General features: G+C 43.1%; 1 protein-coding gene across 1 annotated transcript; it reads right to left on the bottom strand.

Moving 5' to 3' along the window:
- Window positions 1-297: 297 nt before the first annotated feature.
- Window positions 298-1,488, bottom strand: LOC121986506 (F-box/kelch-repeat protein At3g61590-like). The gene has a single exon (XM_042540475.1). It carries the CDS (start codon window positions 1,486-1,488, stop codon window positions 298-300), a length of 1,191 nt encoding a protein of 396 aa, XP_042396409.1.
- Window positions 1,489-18,467: the final 16,979 nt, after the last annotated feature.

An 18,467-nucleotide genomic window follows, 5' to 3' on the forward strand; every position in this document is an offset into this window, starting at 1 on the left:
CAAGGAACTAAACTAGAAGGATACAACTAGATCTATGGTAAATTTCTTCCGCTACTAGTTTGACTTTTTGTTGCCAAAGTAGCTTGTTCATCTGACTAACTAGTCCACTTTAAACATTGCTCTTGAAGTCCATAAACAGTTTGAAATTAGTCATGATTTCTCATGAGATGGCAAAGATGCATCCTGAAATTCATTATTCTATCTTATATAAACAGATGAACAAAGTCTTAGTAGACAATGAAAATACACTAAAATATTTTTTTTGTCGACTTGTAAATGAAGCATGCAGTAGAGAGATCAAGAGGAGACGTCAAGCCTCGGTTCGAAGCAGAAGCCGCAGTAGTTTAGGAACCTGAACTGCAATGGCTCGGTGGAGGGGCATGGGCACGGACACATCTGGCTCGACCATTTCCACACCTTCTGCCTCATGTCGAAGGTCAGTAGCACCGGCCACACTGAGGAGTGCATGAAGAGGAAGTGGCCGGCGCCGCAGCAGATGAAATTTTGGCCGTTTAACGTCTTGTATATGGAGTTCGGCATTTGAGCCACCTCCCGCCATGTCTTATCCTCGAGTTCCAAAATCACCACTCCCTCGTGCGGCCAATGGTTTGTCATGCCGACCATGACCAATTTATTCGACAGGTTGATCAACCCAACACAGGCAAGACGGTATGGACCACGAATCGATTCTTGAATCAGATACTCTATGCTTGAGGGCGGCTTGGAGAGATCGAACGCCACTAAGTGGGGGCGTTGCATTGGGTGCGGGCCGATGAAGTAGTAGAGCACGCCGTTGCATATGACGGCCTCGTTGCTGCCCATCCAGCAGCCGATTTCTTGGGAGAAGCCGATGTCTTGGGCGAAAGGCGTGTCCCACGATTTTGTGGTTGATTCGTAGATGTGGACGGATAAGCGCCAATGACTGGAGTTCCTTGGCAGCACAATGTGGGTGCACTTGGCGACGACCACGGTGTAGCCGCGCGTGCGATGGTCGAATGACAAGGCGAGCGCGTTGTAGTGGGGGGACGAGCCGCCGGGGACTTGAGGAAGCAACTTCCAATCTCTCTTGATGGGATTGCCGACCAATAATTGGCTACCTTCTTTGAGATTCATCAAGCAGACAAGGCCACAGGAGGAGGACGTGCGCCAGATGCTCTTTTCTAAGCGGGGGAAGTCGAAGTTGTACCATCGGAGGAGACAAGGGTCGTACACGCGGCCTGAGAAGGCGCAATCATTAAAGCATGACCTGAAAAACAATGGCTTCTGTGGCGCCATCATCGCCCATGACAATGGGGGGCAGGAGTGAACCACCTCGTACCACCGTTTGCACACGATGCTCAATTTGATGATGTTGGCGATAGGCAACAAGGAGAGCACCTTCTGCAGGAGTTCGTCCGGTAGAATGGCGTCCCCCGACAGTAATGTTCCCTTGTCTTCATCCTCCTCCTCTCCGTCCCTATCTCTAGGCATCATCTTGATCTTAGGCATCATCCTGATCTTCTTCCGCGACTCCCTATCTCAAGGCATCGTCCCTACTGCTCCATGAAGAAGATGAGATCGTAATTAAACAAGTACCTAATATATCAGATATATAGTAGCCGCGACCTATAATTAATATAGAAATAAAATTTAATAATTGAAAAATATATAGAAATTATATATTAGAAAGCGAATAATTTCTTTCTAAAAAAAATAATATAAATAAGGAAATATATTGACATGAGAAAAATAATGATTAAATAAATAAACTAACAATCAATTCATTAAAACGAAAATCTCCTGTTGAGAAAAATAAAAATTAACCAAATAATCAATTTTTAATTTGTCAAAACTTCTATAAAAGGTATTTTGTTTTTTTTTTAAAAAAAAAATCAATTATATTTTATTAAAATAATTAAGATTTTATAAGATTTTTTTTATATAAAGAAAAAAGTCACATTATTAAACTATAAAAAAATAATCAGGATGAAATATATATGATAAACGATGTGAGTTTTATTAATGTTAAAATTGTTATACGAAGCTCACGGACAAAGTTAACCTATCTGCTAGATGGATGGGACAGGATATGTTTGTCATTTCAATCCTCGTCCTTGAATTACATTCCTGTTTTTATTCCCGTTTCGTCTCTGATTTTTCTTTTTGTCTAATCGGGGAATCCTGGCCTCGGTCCTATGGGGATTAATTTTTCATCGCCATCTCCGTCTTCTATTTTTTTTATCAAGAAATCTTATCCCACCCCGGCCCCCTCCCCCATATCCCATTTTAAAATAATAATAATAATAATAATATATCAACTCATTTTCATTCTATTCTATTCTATTTCATGCTGTTCATCCTGTTTCCTTATAGTCTTGGACAGAATCCAAAGAAAATACCATAGATTCTCAAAACACCCATATAAAGGCCAAATACAAATTGTAGAATAGAAAACATGCTATCCCTACAATAAATATCACAAGCTAGAACACTTAGATTTTGATGCATACCTTGTATACTGTCTCTATTGCCTATTTGCCTGATGAATGCAAACCATCATGTATGATTCAAGCTGCATTATTTATACAAGTACAACTCAAGAATTTCTTAAAATTTACAGGTATGAATTTTCACTACCTCTGCTTGATCCATGGGGCTATCAAGGTCGATGTCAGTTAATGAACTCATGGAAACATGCTTCATGGAGAGAATTTGAAGGGAGAGAATTTGAAGTGTTTTTTTGGGATGATCTAGTGGCTAATATATGAGGTGTTGTCATCATTAGATCTGGGATTCAAATTTCGACAAAGCAGAGATAAAATACTTCCCTTATGTGTTAGTTACTATTCAAAAGACTAGTAGCCCGGTTAGTAGCCGACCATGATTTATCTCCTCCGTGTTGATCCTCGGACGGATTGACGGGGACACTGAGGACGAACGTATTTATCTTTTGTCACCCTAAAGAGAATTTAAAGTTGTTTAGGTCATATATATATATATATATATATATACCTCAATGTGATTCTGTAAGCATTGCACGTGGTTGATAATCTCCTCCAAGATCAGCTGTTTTCCTTTCTGAATCCAAAAGTTTGCAGTCAACACTGTAAGGAGAATACGAGTTAATACAAGATATGTCACAAATATTGACAGGGAATTTGAATGATATTAAATGTATACACATGCAGTGAGTCTTGCTCTTATACAATAAGAGAATGTTTAATGTAAAAAAGATATCATCGTCCAATCGAAACAAATAACAGAAATTATCACATTATCCAACAGAAGCAAATAATAAAAATTATAATTGCAATTGAACTTGTCTGGAAGCTGAGAAAATAGAACGGCTGGAATGATATAGTTAGAATATTGATTGAATTATCATAACTTAGAAGAGGAGAATATAATGAACTGTCCTCTATGTTGATCAAGTCATCAGAAGACCTTTGGTCAATGTTACATGTAGACAACAACTGAGTTGTCCCGGTTCTTGGCACCTCAATACTCGAGGTAGGTCTCAATAATATATAAGAAGTGGGCTAAATAGTAGATAAAAAAATGTATGAAAAATAAGTATGAAAATGTATATATCCTGGCAGGGGCAGCCCTCTGACAAATCGGTGAGCTGGTCGAAATCTTGATCGAATCATCATGACCCGAAAAAGTAGATGAATATGAACCAGCTGAGGAGCTTGATCTGAGGATGACGACCTGAAGCTGGACACGACATGAATACGTAAATGTAGCGGAAATACAATAATGGTACGAAGGTCGGGACGTGACACGCAGGTACAACTCTAATCATATTCAAAAAAATATAATTCAACAAAAGCCGAATAAAATAAGTTATAAGTGGATAAGTTGAGAAGGAGAAGATTAGAATTTTTTTTCCTTTGTTTTTTTCTTTAATTATGTATCTATATATCTATCTATATTGATATGCTATGATCGGGAATAAGTTTTTTCTGGGTACCTGGAATTAATTCAGATGCCCAAAACAAGGGTGGAAATCAAATAAGATAAGGAACTAAACTAAAAGGATACAACTAGATCTATGGTAAATTTCTTCAGTTACTAGTTTGACTTTTTGTTCCCAAAGTAACTTGTTCATCGAACTAGTCCACTTTAATCACTGCTCTTGAAGTCCATAAAAAGTTTGAAATTAGTCATGGTTTCTCATGAGATGGCAAAGATGCATGCTGAAATTTGTTACTCTATCTTATATAGACAGATGAACAAAGTCTTAGCAGACAATGAAAATAAACAAAAAAAAAAATATTTTTTTTATCTAGTTGTAAATGAAGCAAGCAGCAGAGAGATCAAGAGGAGATGTCAAGCCTCGGTTCGAAGCAGAAGCCGCGGTAGTTTAGGGACTTGAACGGCAATGCCTCAATGTTAGGGCGCGGGCACAAACACAGCTGGCTCGACCATTTCCACACCTTGTGCCTCATGTCGAAGGTCAGTAGCGCCGACCACAACGAGGAGTGCATGAAGAGGAAGTCGCCGGCACCGCAGCAGATGAAATTTTTTGTGTGTAACGTCATGTACACAGAGATCGGCATTCGAGCCACCTCCCACCATGTCTTATCCTTGAGTTCCAAAATCACCACTCTCTCATTAAGCCAGTCATTTATCATGCCGACCATGACCAATTTGTTTGACTAGTTGATCAACCCAGCACAGGTAAGACGGTATGGACAATGAATCGATTCTTGAATCAGAGACTGCAGTGTATTATAGGAGTTTCAACGGTAGTGTATTATACACACACATATAGAAATGATATGGTGCTCGATGCTTCCTATGCGACTGTGAGCGACCCGCTAATGAATTCTTTTATTCTCTCCATTCTCGATCATAAGTTTTTCCATTCCACTATTAGTTTTTCAACTTTGTACAATATTTTCCATGTAACATCACGGCCCCTCGGCCCCTTGGGCGGCCACACTAGCGGCCCAACTAGCGGCCCTTGATGGTCCCTTGGGCGGTGACAATGGCGGCCCAACTGACGAACCCTTATGTCGTCATCCGACGACCCTCGGCCGTGCCGTTACTTACAAAGACTTCCCACCCCTGGCAAGTGGATTTTTGTCTTCCCTAGGATTCGAACTCTAGATCTCCAGGTTAAATACTAGAATTTATGAATCTTGGTAGCCAAGTGAGTGGCGGGGAAGTCCCTACTCGAATAAAATTTCGACAGCATCTCCCCTGTACGGGTGACAATCTGAAACTTTATACAATGCCCTCAGGGCCACATATACCTCAGCCAACATGGCTGGAACAATAATAATAATAAAATACAACACATAGACATCCACGCAGTTTAATAGTTAACAAACTAGAACAGTGATAAGAAGACTCAAAAACAACCTACTCAACTACACCCATAAAACACAAAACCGATATCCTACTCCACTACACTCATAAAACACAAATCACAACGAACTTACCTCTTCTGCCATCCAGGTAGGCATGTAGCAAAACATATCCAATCCAAACCCATCGACAAATAAAAAATCAATACAAGATCCAAATGTATCAAAACAGAACAAGTCTAATAAAGAAGAAACCAAAAGACCAACAAGCGTCCTTGTGGACTGCAGGGGACTAGCGACTGGAACTCTCTGGACAACATCAACATGAAAATATCAACGGAGGAGGGTGTGAGTCCAATACTCAGCGGGTAACAACTGATATGCATAATAAAGAAAATAACAACCAGCACTAATCATGCGTACAGTCTACTAATACAAGAAGGATAAATGCAACTGAATAACGCAGGAGAAAATTGTACTAACCAGGACCAAGGTATAAGTATAACAGGGTCGTCAGACCGAGAGTGTCATAAATCCTGTATGCATGTCAATCATATGCATCCATATAAATACAGCAAGTAAATGCAGCAAACACAAACAATAAATGCATCAATGCGTATGATGCCAATGCAGGTCCTGGTCACCCCTGACGCCACTCAGCCATCTCACACACGATGATGAGACCGAGTGGGTAGGGCTGTGACAACCATGCACTCTGCCATCACTGCTCCTGATGAGTGACCGAGTGGACAGGATGTTGTCGGAGTACACCTATCCTTCTACCCCAAATCATAAGTGGGGGAGCGCAATGCTCTCATCTCCTGGTACACAATGGCGGGGAGGAATCCCTGACGTGCTACCACGCTGCGTCACACTACTCATGAGCGGACCAACGGAGCGCCGACAGAGCAAAACTGACGTGCTACCATGCTGCGTCACGCTACCCATGAGCGGACCAGCGGAGCACCGACAGATATGAAACTGGCGATGTGCTCAACAATAATGGAGCAGACTATCGCACAACATGCAATCATGCGAATGGTGCATGCCACTAAGCATGGCAAAATCCTGAGCAGCATAGCAATATCCATATATATGTAAAATGTGTACCATAGGACAATGAACCAAATCAAAGGTACACAGATCAGATAAGGTATAAAACCTAGGTCCTGAACATAATAAAAATATGGTTGTGTCACTACCCCTATAAGCATGTATAATCAGGTAGGTACTAACATGAAGTGCATAGCAATAAACAAAACAAGCATGTAACAGATCAGGTAGTGACCAACCGAAGCAGATAAGAAACACAATCATTGCTATTTGTTAAAAACATTTCTATGCATATCAAATGACATAAAGTCAAAGTACTCGCCTCCAAAAGAAAGGATCCAATCCAGTCCAAATCTGACGTCGAGATACTCGTCTAGCGTCAAGGTCCTGTATCACCAACATAAATATATTTTATTTAGCTACATTCCTATAAATAGATAAATAAAATCTCTTACACTAAATTAGGGCAAAACCCTAATTCATAAACCTCGACCTACCAAAGTTAAATCCAACGGTTAATTAGGGTTAGTTTTACTAATCCCTAATCAACCCATTAGATAACAAATCTAAACCTAAAACAATCTACACATGAACAACTATCTAAAATAATCGAATCAAAACCATGATCTATAGCATGTATCAAATGCTCTACACCTTACCTTGCTTCTCAGCCGCCCCTGTTAATGCACAGGCAAAGAAAGTTGCTGCTGGACGTAATAACTGTTGTTGGAAACCCACTTGCACTAAACAATCAAGAAGGTAGATAATTGATCAATAAAACAACCCAATACAAGATATAACATACTGACCCTACCTCTTCCTTGATGTCCTCAGCTGAAGCAAGATTGCCACGGCAAATTTCCATAGCCCCAAATCTGAATGCCCGATCTATTGATTCACTGTCGGATATTCCTGCTGTCGAACAACGTCGAAAACCAGTGGCCGGAGCAAACTAGTGTTGCTTGATGCGTAGAGGCCGAGAGAGGGCTGGTCTCCACTCCTATCGCCACTGATCTGCTTGTGGTAAAGATTGGAGAAAATCCAGAGTTAGATGGGAATTAGATGCCGGCGACGATCAATAAGGCAGCGCACAAGGCAAAGTAGGGCGCGGGGTGGAGGTGGCCAGCGCTGGTCCCGTGCGGCGGCGACGCTCTCCAGAGGAAGAGGGGAAGATCGGACGACTGTGGTCCCAATCTAGGGCACGGTGGTCGGCCTCGGTGCTCATATCAGAAGAGAGGAAGGGCGGCGGTCTGAGATCTCCACTGCAAGAGGCGACGACGGCAACTCACGAAGAGGGAGAGGCTCGAGCGTTGTCGGCGCTTGGGAAAAGAATTGCAAAGCAGTGGCCATCGGAGAGAAATCAGACCGTGGCCATCGGCTTCAAGCTAGGGCACAACGTCGGCACTAAAGCACGGTTGAAAGGGAGGTGTTGCGAGTGGGAGAAGAAGAAGGCTCGGCGCTGTGCGGAGGAGAGGATCGGGAGAAGGGCTCGGTGAGGAAAGGGAAGGAGACGAAGAGGATCGGCTCAGGGACAAGGAGTGGCTTTGTACTCGAGGGGAGAAAGGAACCGACGAGGAGCAGTTCGGCTCGAAGGTTAGGGCAAATGGCCGTCGGGCGCACAGGAGAGAAAGAAACGGCGAGGAAGAGGAAAAATAAAGAAAAAGGAATTTATAAAAATAAACATTTCCTCGCTTAAATGGGTAGCCTAAACAGGCTTTCTCGGGCCATGTTTTTATCCCCGTAAACTCGTGCATACGAACTCCGAAAAATTCCTGAAAAATTCTAGAAAATTCCCTTATTATTTTTCGCCCTTTTCTGGTATTTTACATTCTCCCCCACTAATAAAAATTTGGTCCTCAAATTTCGTTATCTACCATCAGTAAATACTAACAAAAGGTAAAGAGTATAAATGTTGAACGATAAATTAAATCACATACCTCAAGTGAATAGATGGGGATATCGAGCTCGGATATTATCCTTAAGCTCCCAGGTAGCCTCCTCATCCGAATGATACTGCCATCAGACTTTAACCAGTCGGATAGTCTTGTTCCGCAACACTGACGCTCCTTCCGGTCCAGAATCTGTACCAGAACCTCCTCATAGGTAGCATCAGGCTGAAGGGAAACAGGGATATCTGTCATCACATGTGTCGGGTTGGGTACGTATCTCCTCAGCATAGATACGTGGAATACATCATGCACGCTTACCAAGGACGGTGGTAGTGCCAGCCGGTAAGCTACTGCTCCAGTCCTCTCCAGGATCTGGAAAGGGCCAATGTATCGTGGAGCTAGCTTACCTCTGAGGCCAAATCTCTTCACCCCTTTCATGGGTGATACTCGTAGAAAAAACATGGTCGCCAATAGAGAACTCCAGGGGTCTGCGTCTCCGATCAACATAACTCTTCTGGCGGTCCTGCGCCTCTGACATCCTCCGTCTGATAGTACGGACCAACTCTGCCTCCTGTTGAGCTCTATGAGGTCCCAATAGCTGGGCCTCCCCAACCTCATCCCAGAGGGTGGGTGTCCGACAAGGCCTACCATACAACGCTTCAAACGGTACCATCTAGATAGCCGAATGAAAGTTGTTGTTGTAGGCAAACTCTACCAATGGCAAATAGTCCACCCAACTGCCTTCGAAATCCAATACACGTGACCTCAGCAAGTCCTCTAGAGTCTGAATGGTCCGCTCTGACTGCCCATCTGTCTGCGGATGGAAAGCTGTACTAAATCGGAGCTGAGTGCCCAAGGCCTGCTGTAGACTCTGCCAGAAACGAGACATGAACCGGGAGTCTCTATCCGAAATAATAGTCAAAGGGACACCATGTAATATGATGATCTCCTGGCAATACAGATCTGCCAATCGATCCAGGGAATCAGTCTTCAAGATTGTTAAAAAGTACGCGGATTTGGTTAATCGATCAACGATTACCCAAATCGCGTCATGGCCTCGTCGTGTCCTCGGCAAACCCACCACAAAGTCCATGGTAATGTGTTCCCATTTCCACTCGGGAAAAGGAATCCATTGAAGTAAGCCGACAGGTCTCTGGTGCTCGGCCTTCACCTGCTGACAGATAAGACATCTCGCTACTATTGGACCCCGTGGTAGTTTTGATGTGATCAACCAAGTTAGTTAGGTCCTGCGTTTTGTCTGAACAATGTGTCTGAGTGTCTAGGAACTTAGGAGCGCAGGAAGTCGAGCGGAAGACGCAGCTAGCGAGAAGGACGACACGGGAAGGGAGCCGACGGGCTCGGTGCGTCTGAAGGACGAGAGAGCTGCGGAAGAGTACTCCATTGGAGCGAGAAGAACGTGCGCGGCGTTCGAGGGACGAGAAGACGGACGGAAGCCTGCTCGAGGAGAAGGCCGGGAACTGGGTTCGGATGAGCCCTATTCTGGATGGCCGCAATCACCCAAGGAGCCGAACCGGAGCAAGTCAACTGGAGTTGACTTGTCAACAGTTCGGTCGACCGAACCTATTGATCGGTCAACCGAACCCTTCATTAACCGAAGCCAACCGCAGCAGACACGTCGAATGCCACGTCAGAAGATGACCGTTAGTGAAGCTGATCAGTCGACCGAACATCCTGATCAGTCGACCGAACCGAAGCTAATCCAGAGACAAAGTCGAGTAGTTTGATCGGGCCAACTCAGCTGGAGACAGTTGGCCGATCGGTCGACCGAACAAAAGGATCGGTCGACCGAACTTAGCTCGATCCACAGAGACTGCACCTGGACGGAAAAGCTGGGCAGGTACAGCAGGTTTAGTCGACCGAACATGGGGATCGGTCGACCGATCCCTCTCGAGTCAAACCTGATCCCGAAGGATCAGGTGATCTGATAAGCTCAAGAACCCCTATATAAAGAGGGTCTCGGGCAGCTTTAGATAACAACGATTTCATACGAAAAACTAACTCTGTAATTCATCTTCTGCAACTTCTGTGCTTTCAAAGTGTAAAAGGCTTCTCCGCCTTCAGAGAAGGAGTTTTCTTACTGAACCTTTTATCGCCCTGGATTAACAACCCTCTTGGTTGTAACCAGGTTAAATTTGTGTGTCTATTTCTCTGATTATTTTATTCTCAATATAGTTGCATTTATTTTAGAGTTGAAAGTGCTTGAGGAGGGTATAGTTTGATTTGCAGGCAATTCACCCCCTCTTACCGGTCCCCGCTGCACCAACAAGTGGTATCAGAGCCTGACAGCCTCAGAAGAACTAACCGTCGTCTAAAGCACTAAGATCAAGACAATGGCCGGCGCGAACATTCATCCCCCAAAGTTCGATGGAGATTTCGCTACATGGAAGCGAAAAATGGAGGTATTCTTTAAAACAGACTTTGATATTTTAATTATTATGAAATATGGTTTTGCAGCTCCTAAAGACAAAGAAGAAAACACATGGAGCAAGAAGGAGCAAGCTGATTTCGTCGCCAACAGAAAAGCTGAAATCCACCTCCTCAGCGTTCTGCCACCTCAGGAGGTAAGCCGGATCGGAAGCTACAATTCAGCGAAAGATTTCTGGGAGAAATTCCTGGAGCTTCACGAAGGTACCTCTGAAGCGAAACTGGAGCGGCGCGACATCCTCCGGACACAACTAACAAACCTCCGGATGAACAACGGCGAGAAGGTAGCGCAACTCCAAGCGAGAATCAAGGAGCTGATAACGCAACTAATGAACCTTGGAGAAGAAGTAACCAACCGGGATTCCATCCGATACGCGCTCAATGCCTTCCCGAGGACTTCAGAATGGGCGTCCTTAGTAGATGCTTACTACATCTCTAAGGACTTTGAGGTAAGTAGTTTAGAAAACTTGTTTTCAACTTTTGAACTTCCCGAGTCTCGACTTGCAGAAAAACCAGTAGAGAAGTCGAACCTCAACATTGCCCTACGAGCTGAAAAGGATGATCCCGACTCCGAAGGGTCAATCAACGAAAATGAAGCTGCGTTAATGGTAAGACGTTTTAATATGTTTTTTAAATCTAACAAGTTTAGATCGTAGTCAAGTAAACGTCATCAAAAAGGAAGGACAATCCGGTGTTACAATTGCAACGAAGAAGGGCACATCAAGGATGATTGCCCAAAATTGAAGAGCAAACAGAAAGATAAGGAAAGAAGCAAGAAGCCAGCTCGACCCAAGCACAAAAATCTGAAGGCGACATGGGACGACTCTTCATCCTCCGAGTCAGAAGTCGAAGAATTCTCAGGACTAGCACTAATGGCCAACCATCAGCTAGAAGAAACATCTAGCTCAGAAATGAGCATTGATGAAGGGAGAGGAACATCAGAAGAAGAAAGCAGCAATGAAGGGGGAGCGTCACCAGACCAGGTAAGTAAGGTACGCAATCTAACCCCGACTTAATCTTTTAAATTTATTAAAGCTCTTTCTAAAGAATTAGATAAATTAGAAAAAGAAAATGAAAATTTGAAATTAGAAAATGAAAATTGGAAATTGGAAATTGAAAAATTGAAATATGATGCATGCTTAAAGATAAATGTTTTTCCAAAATCAAAACTTAAAATTTATGGAAAATTAAACTGGTATATAAGGAAGCATCAGGGTCAACTTAGGAAAATTCCTAAGAATTATATACCCCCTAAGTTTTTGACTAATCCTATAGGAAGGAACCTTTATTGGGTTCCAAAATCTATGCTAAACTAATCTCATAAAATTAAAAGCTTTATAGAGAGAAAATTAAACATTTTCCTTATGAAAGCTTTATCTAAGGAAGTGGTTGTTGCTCTAATAACCAAGAAGGCCTAGTGCCTCGCCACGACCTGGAAGCTGAAATATTGAAACAAAATGTTTAATTAACTTTCTGAAAAAATATTAAAAGTAGAATTAAAATGCTTTGAAAGTGTACAAACATTTTCTGTGACTTTTCTAAGTTTTAGATTTTTTTTTTAATTTTTTAACTTAGAAAATAGATTTTTACTTAGAAATTCCTTTTGAAAATTCTAAGAAATCATATTGGAATTTTTTTTCTATCTTAAAAACTTGCTTCCCCGTTTTTGCTGTGATCAAAGGGGGAGAGAAAAGTACAAGTTTAGGGGGAGTTAGGAAAATTAAAAGTTTAAATTTTTAATATTTTTCTAAATAGTGTTGCAATTTTATTTATTGCAAAACTTATGCTTAATATGCTAGTTTAGTAATTTTTCTTTAAAATTACTTTTTGTGTCTGTTTTACCCTAACTTGAACTTGGGTTGATGCACATCAAAAAGGGGGAGATTGTTGGACACCGTGGTAGTTTTGATGTGATCAACCAAGTTAGTTAGGTCCTGCGTTTTGTCTGAACCCTGTGTCTGAGTGTGCAGGAACTTAGGAGCGCAGGAAGTTGAGCGGAAGACGCAGCTAGTGAGAAGGATGACACGGGAAGGGAGCCGACGGGCTCGGTGCGTCCGAAGGACGAGAGAGCTGCGGAAGAGTACTCCGGTGGAGCGAGAAGAACGTGCGCGGCGTTCGAGGGTCGAGAAGCCGGACGGAAGCCTGCTCGAGGAGAAGGTCGGGAATTAGATTCGGGTGAGCCCTATTCCGGATGGCCGCAATCACCCAAGGAGCCGAACCGGAGTAAGTCAACTGGAGTTGACTTGTCAACGGTTCGGTCGACAGAACCTATTGATCGGTCGACCGAACCCTTCATTAACCGAAGCCAACCGTAGCAGACACGTTGAATGCCACGTCAGAAGCTGACCGTTTGTGAAGCTGATCGGTCGACCGAACATCTTGATCAGTCGACCGAACCGAAGCTAATCCAGAGACCAAGTCGAGCAGTTTGATCGGGCTAACTCAGCTGGAGACAGTTGGCCGATCGGTCGACCGAACTTAGCTCGATCTACAGAGACTGCACCTGGACGGAAAAGCTGGGCAGGTACAGCAGGTTCGGTCGACCGAACCTGGGGATCGGTCGACCGATCCCTCTCGAGTCAAACCTGATCCCGAAGGATCAGGTGATCTGATAAGCTCAAGAACCCCTATATAAAGAGGGTCTCGGGCAGCTTTAGATAACAACGATTTCATACGAAAAACCAACTCTGTAATTCATCTTCTATAACTTCTGTGCTTTCAAAGTGTAAAAGGCTTCTCCGCCTTCAGAGAAGGAGTTTTCTTACTGAGCCTTTCATCGCCCTGGATTAACAACCCTCTTGGTTGTAACCAGGTTAAATTTGTGTGTCTATTTCTCTGATTATTTTATTCTCAATATAGTTGCATTTATTTTAGAGTTGAAATTGCTTGAGGAGGGTATAGTTTGATTTGCAGGCAATTCACCCCCCTCTTGCCGGTCCCCGCTGCACCAACAAGTGGTATCAGAGCCTGACAGCCTCAGAAGAACTAACCGCCGTCTGAAGCACTAAGATCAAGACAATGGCCGGCGCGAACCTTCATCCCCCAAAGTTCGACGGAGATTTCGCTACATGGAAGCGAAAAATGGAGGTATTCTTTAAAACAGACTTTGATATTTTAATTATTATGAAATATGATTTTGCAGCTCCTAAAGACAAAGAAGAAAACACATGGAGCAAGAAGGAGCAAGCTGATTTCGTCGCCAATGGAAAAGCTGAAATCCACCTCCTCAGCATTCTGCCACCTCAGGAGGTAAGCCGGATCGGAAGCTACAATTCAGCGAAAGATCTCTGGGAGAAATTCCTGGAGCTTCACGAAGGTACCTCTGAAGCGAAACTGGAGCGGCGCAACATCCTCCGGACACAACTAACAAACCTCCGGATGAACAACGGCGAGAAGGTAGCGCAACTCCAAGCGAGAATCAAGGAGCTGATAACGCAACTAACGAACCTGGGAGAAGAAGTAACCAACCGGGATTCCATCCGATACGCGCTCAATGCCTTCCCGAGGACTTTAGAATGGGCGTCCTTAGTAGATGCTTACTACATCTCTAAGGACTTTGAGGTAAGTAGTTTAGAAAACTTGTTTTCAACTTTTGAACTTCATGAGTCTCAACTTGCAGAAAAACCAGTAGAGAAGTCGAACCTCAACATTGCCCTACGAGCTGAAAAGGACGATCCCGACTCCGAAGCGTCAATCGACGAAAACGAAGCTGCGTTAATGGTAAGACGTTTTAATAAGTTTTTTAAATCTAACAAGTTTAGATCGCAGTCAAGTAAATGTCATCCAAAAGGAAGGACAGTCCGGTGTTACAATTGCAACGAAGAAGGGCACATCAAGGATGATTGCCCAAAATTGAAGAGCAAACAGAAAGATAAGGAAAGAAGCAAGAAGCCAACTCGACCCAAGCATAAAAATCTGAAGGCGGCATGGGACGACTCTTCATCCTCCGAGTCAGAAGTCGAAGAATTCTCAGGACTAGTACTGATGGCCAACCATCAGCTAGAAGAAACATCTAGCTCAGAAATGAGCATTGATGAAGGGGGAGGAACATCAGAAGAAGAAAGCAACAGTGAAGGGGGAGCGTCACCAGACCAGGTAAGTAAGGTATGCAATCTAACCCCGACTCAATCTTTTAAATTTATTAAAGCTCTTTCTAAAGAATTAGATAAATTAGAAAAAGAAAATGAAAATTTAAAATTGGAAATTGAAAAATTGAAATATGATGCATGCTTAAAGATAAATGTTTTTCCAAAACAAAACTTAAAATTTATGGAAAATTAAACTGGTATATAAGGAAGCATCAGGGTCAACATAGGAAAATTCCTAAGAATTATATACCCCCTAAGTTTTTGACTAATCCTGTAGGAAGGAACCTTTATTAGGTTCCAAAATCTGTGCTAAACTAATCTTATAAAATTAAAAGCTTTATAGAGAGAAAATTAAACATTTTCCTTATGAAAGCTTTGTCTAAGGAAGTGGTTGTTGCTCCAATAACCAAGAAGGCCTAGTGCTTCGCCACGACCTGGAAACTGAAATATTGAAACAAAATGTTTAATTAACTTTCTGAAAAAGCATTAAAAGTAGAATTAAAATGCTTTGAAAGTGTACAAACATTTTTTGTGACTTTTCTAAGTTTTAGATTTTTTTAAAATTTTTTAACTTAGAATATAGATTTTTACTTAGAAATTCCTTTTGAAAATTCTAAGAAATCATATTAGAAATTTTTTTTCTATCTTAAGAACTTGCTTCCCCATTTTTGCTGTGATCAAAGGGGGAGAGAAAAGTACAAGTTTAGGGGGAGTTAGGAAAATTAAAAGTTTAAATTTTTAATATTTTTCTAAATAGTGTTGCAATTTTATTTATTGTAAAACTTATGCTTAATATGCTAGTTTAGTAATTTTTCTTTAAAATTACTTTTTGTGTCTGTTTTACCCTAACTTGAACTTGGGTTGATGCGCATCAAAAAGGGGGAGATTGTTCGACCCCGTTGTAGTTTTTGATGTGATTAACCAAGTTAGTTAGGTCCTGCGTTTTGTCTGAACCCTGTGTCTGAGTGTGCAGGAACTTAGGAGCGCAGGAAGTTGAGCGGAAGACGCAGCTAGTGAGAAGGATGACACGGGAAGGGAGCCGACGGGCTCGGTGCGTCCGAAGGACGAGAGAGCTACGGAAGAGTACTCCGGTGGAGCGAGAAGAACGTGCGCGGCATTCGAGGGACGAGAAGCCTGACGGAAGCCTGCTCGAGGAGAAGGCCGGGAACTGGGTTCGGGTGAGCCCTATTCCGGATAGACGCAATCACCCAAGGAGTCGAACTGGAGCAAGTCAACTGGAGTTGACTTGTCAATGGTTCGGTCGACCGAACCTATTGATCGGTCGACCGAACCCTTCATTAACCGAAGCCAACCGCAGCAGACACAATGAATGCCACGTCAGAAGCTGACCGGTGGTGAAGCTGATCGGTTGACCGAACATCCTGATCAGTTGACCGAACTGAAGTTAATCCAGAGACCAAGTCAAGAAGTTTGATCGGGCCAACTCAGCTGGAGACAGTTGGCCGATCGGTCGACCGAACAAAAGGATCGGTCGACCGAACTTAGCTCGATCCACAGAGACTGCACCTGGATGAAAAAGCTGGGCAGGTACAGTAGGTTCGGTCGACCGAACTTGGGGATCGGTCGACCGATCCCTCTTGAGTCAAACCTGATCCCGAAGGATCAGGTGATCTGATAAGCTCAAGAACCCCTATATAAAGGGGGTCTCGGGCAGCTTTAGATAACAACGATTTCATATGAAAAACCAACTCTGTAACTCATCTTCTGCAACTTCTGTGCTTTCAAAGTGTAAAAGGCTTTTCCGCCTTCATAGAAGGAGTTTTCTTACTGAGCCTTTCATCGCCCTGGATTAACAGCCCTCTTGGTTGTAACCAGGTTAAATTTGTGTGTCTATTTCTCTGATTATTTTATTCTCAATATAGTTGCATTTATTTTAGAGTTGAAATTGCTTGAGGAGGGTATAATTTGATTTGCAGGCAATTCACCCCCCTCTTGCCGGTCCCCGCTGCACCAACAACTATAAATTCTGCGATGTCTTTCTTCATACCGTTTCATCAGTAGGAATGCCTCAAATCTCGATACATGTGGGTCCCACCTGGATGTATCACAAATCGAGAGCGATGAGCCTCCTGAAATAGCTCCTATAAGACCGGGTGAGACTGAGGTACGCACAATATGCCTCAGAAGTATATAATACCCTCCTCATCTCATGTGAATTCAGTCTGCTGTCCAGAAGCTATCTGACTGCCAATGAACTGCAAATGATGATCACCAGCCTGAGCCTCTCGGATCCTCATCTTGATCGACGACTGAGCAATCATGGTAACAAGAATACCTTGCTCGGTCTGTCCCTGCTCCTCAAGGCCTAACTCGGAGAAACCTTGAATCAAGTCTGTGACTAAAGTCTGGTAGCAAGCCAAAGTCCCTCTAGACTTCCTACTGAGTGCATCGGCAACCACATTAGCTTTCCCCAAGTGGTAGTTAATGGTACAATCGTAATCCTTCAGGAATTCCATCCATCTCCTCTGTCGGAGATTAAGCTCCTTCTGAGTAAAAATATATTTGAGACTCTTATGATCAGTGAGAATCTCAAATGTAATGTCGTATAAATGATGCCGCAAAAGCTTCAGAGCAAAGATGATGGCAGCTAGCTCCAGATCATGAACTGGGTAGTTCTTCTCATGCTCCTTCAATTGTCGAGAAGCATAGGAGACTACCCTACCGTGCTGCATCAGAAAAGCGCTCAAACCCTGAAGAGACGCGTCGGTGTAGAGCACGAATCCGTCCTCTCCAGAAGGTAAAACAAAAATCAGAGCCGACACTAATCTCCGCTTCAACTCCTGAAAGCTAGTCTCGCAATCCTCGGACCACGTGAACTTCACGCCTTTCCCGGTCAAGCGTGTCAGTGGCATAGCAATCTGGGAGAAACCCTCGACGAACAGTCTGTAATATCCTGCTAGTCCCAGATAACTGCGGATCTCCTGAACTGATTTCGGTTGCTCCCAACTGGTGACAACCTCGATCTTCTGAGGATCTACTGAAATACCTCTGCTAGAGACCACATGTCCCAGAAAACCGACTGAAGATAGCCAGAATGCACACTTGCTGAACTTCGCGTACAGCTGATGTCGTTGAAGAGTCTCCAAGACTATGCGAAGATGTCGTGCATGTTCCTCCTCGGAACGTGAGTAGACCAATATGTCATCGATGAAAATGATAACAAACTGATCAAGATACTCCAAAAAGACGCGGTTCATCAGATCCATAAATACCGCTGGAGCATTGGTAAGCTCAAATGACATTACCAAAAACTCATAATGACCGTATTTGGTACGGAATGTTGTCTTCTGAATAACAGATTCTCTGACTCTCATCTGATGATATCCGGATCACAGATCAATCTTAGAATACACTGATGTACCTCTGAGCTGATCAAATAAATCCTCGATTCATGGTAAGGGGTACTTATTTCTGATGGTCACTGCATTCAGCTGTTTGTAGTTTATGCATAACCTCAGTGTACCATCCTTCTTCTTGACAAATAACACCGGAGAACCCCATGGGGAAACACTAGGGTGAATAAATCCCCTGTCCAAAGCTCCTGAAGTTGAACCTTCAGTTCGTTCAACTCTTTTGGTGCCATACGATAAGGAGCTTTCGATGTCAGCGCGATCCCCAGAATCAGCTCAATAGCAAACTCCACTTGCCTTCTAGGAGGCAAACCTGGTAGCTCCTTT

This window comes from Zingiber officinale, chromosome 5B (assembly GCF_018446385.1).
Source record: "Zingiber officinale cultivar Zhangliang chromosome 5B, Zo_v1.1, whole genome shotgun sequence".
NCBI classification, from domain to species: domain Eukaryota; kingdom Viridiplantae; phylum Streptophyta; class Magnoliopsida; order Zingiberales; family Zingiberaceae; genus Zingiber; species Zingiber officinale.

Excerpts from the sequence above, each read along its gene's own strand:
- LOC121986506 (XM_042540475.1), bottom strand. The coding sequence starts at position 1,488 with ATGCCTAAGATCAAGATGATGCCTAGAGATAGGGACGGAGAGGAGGAG.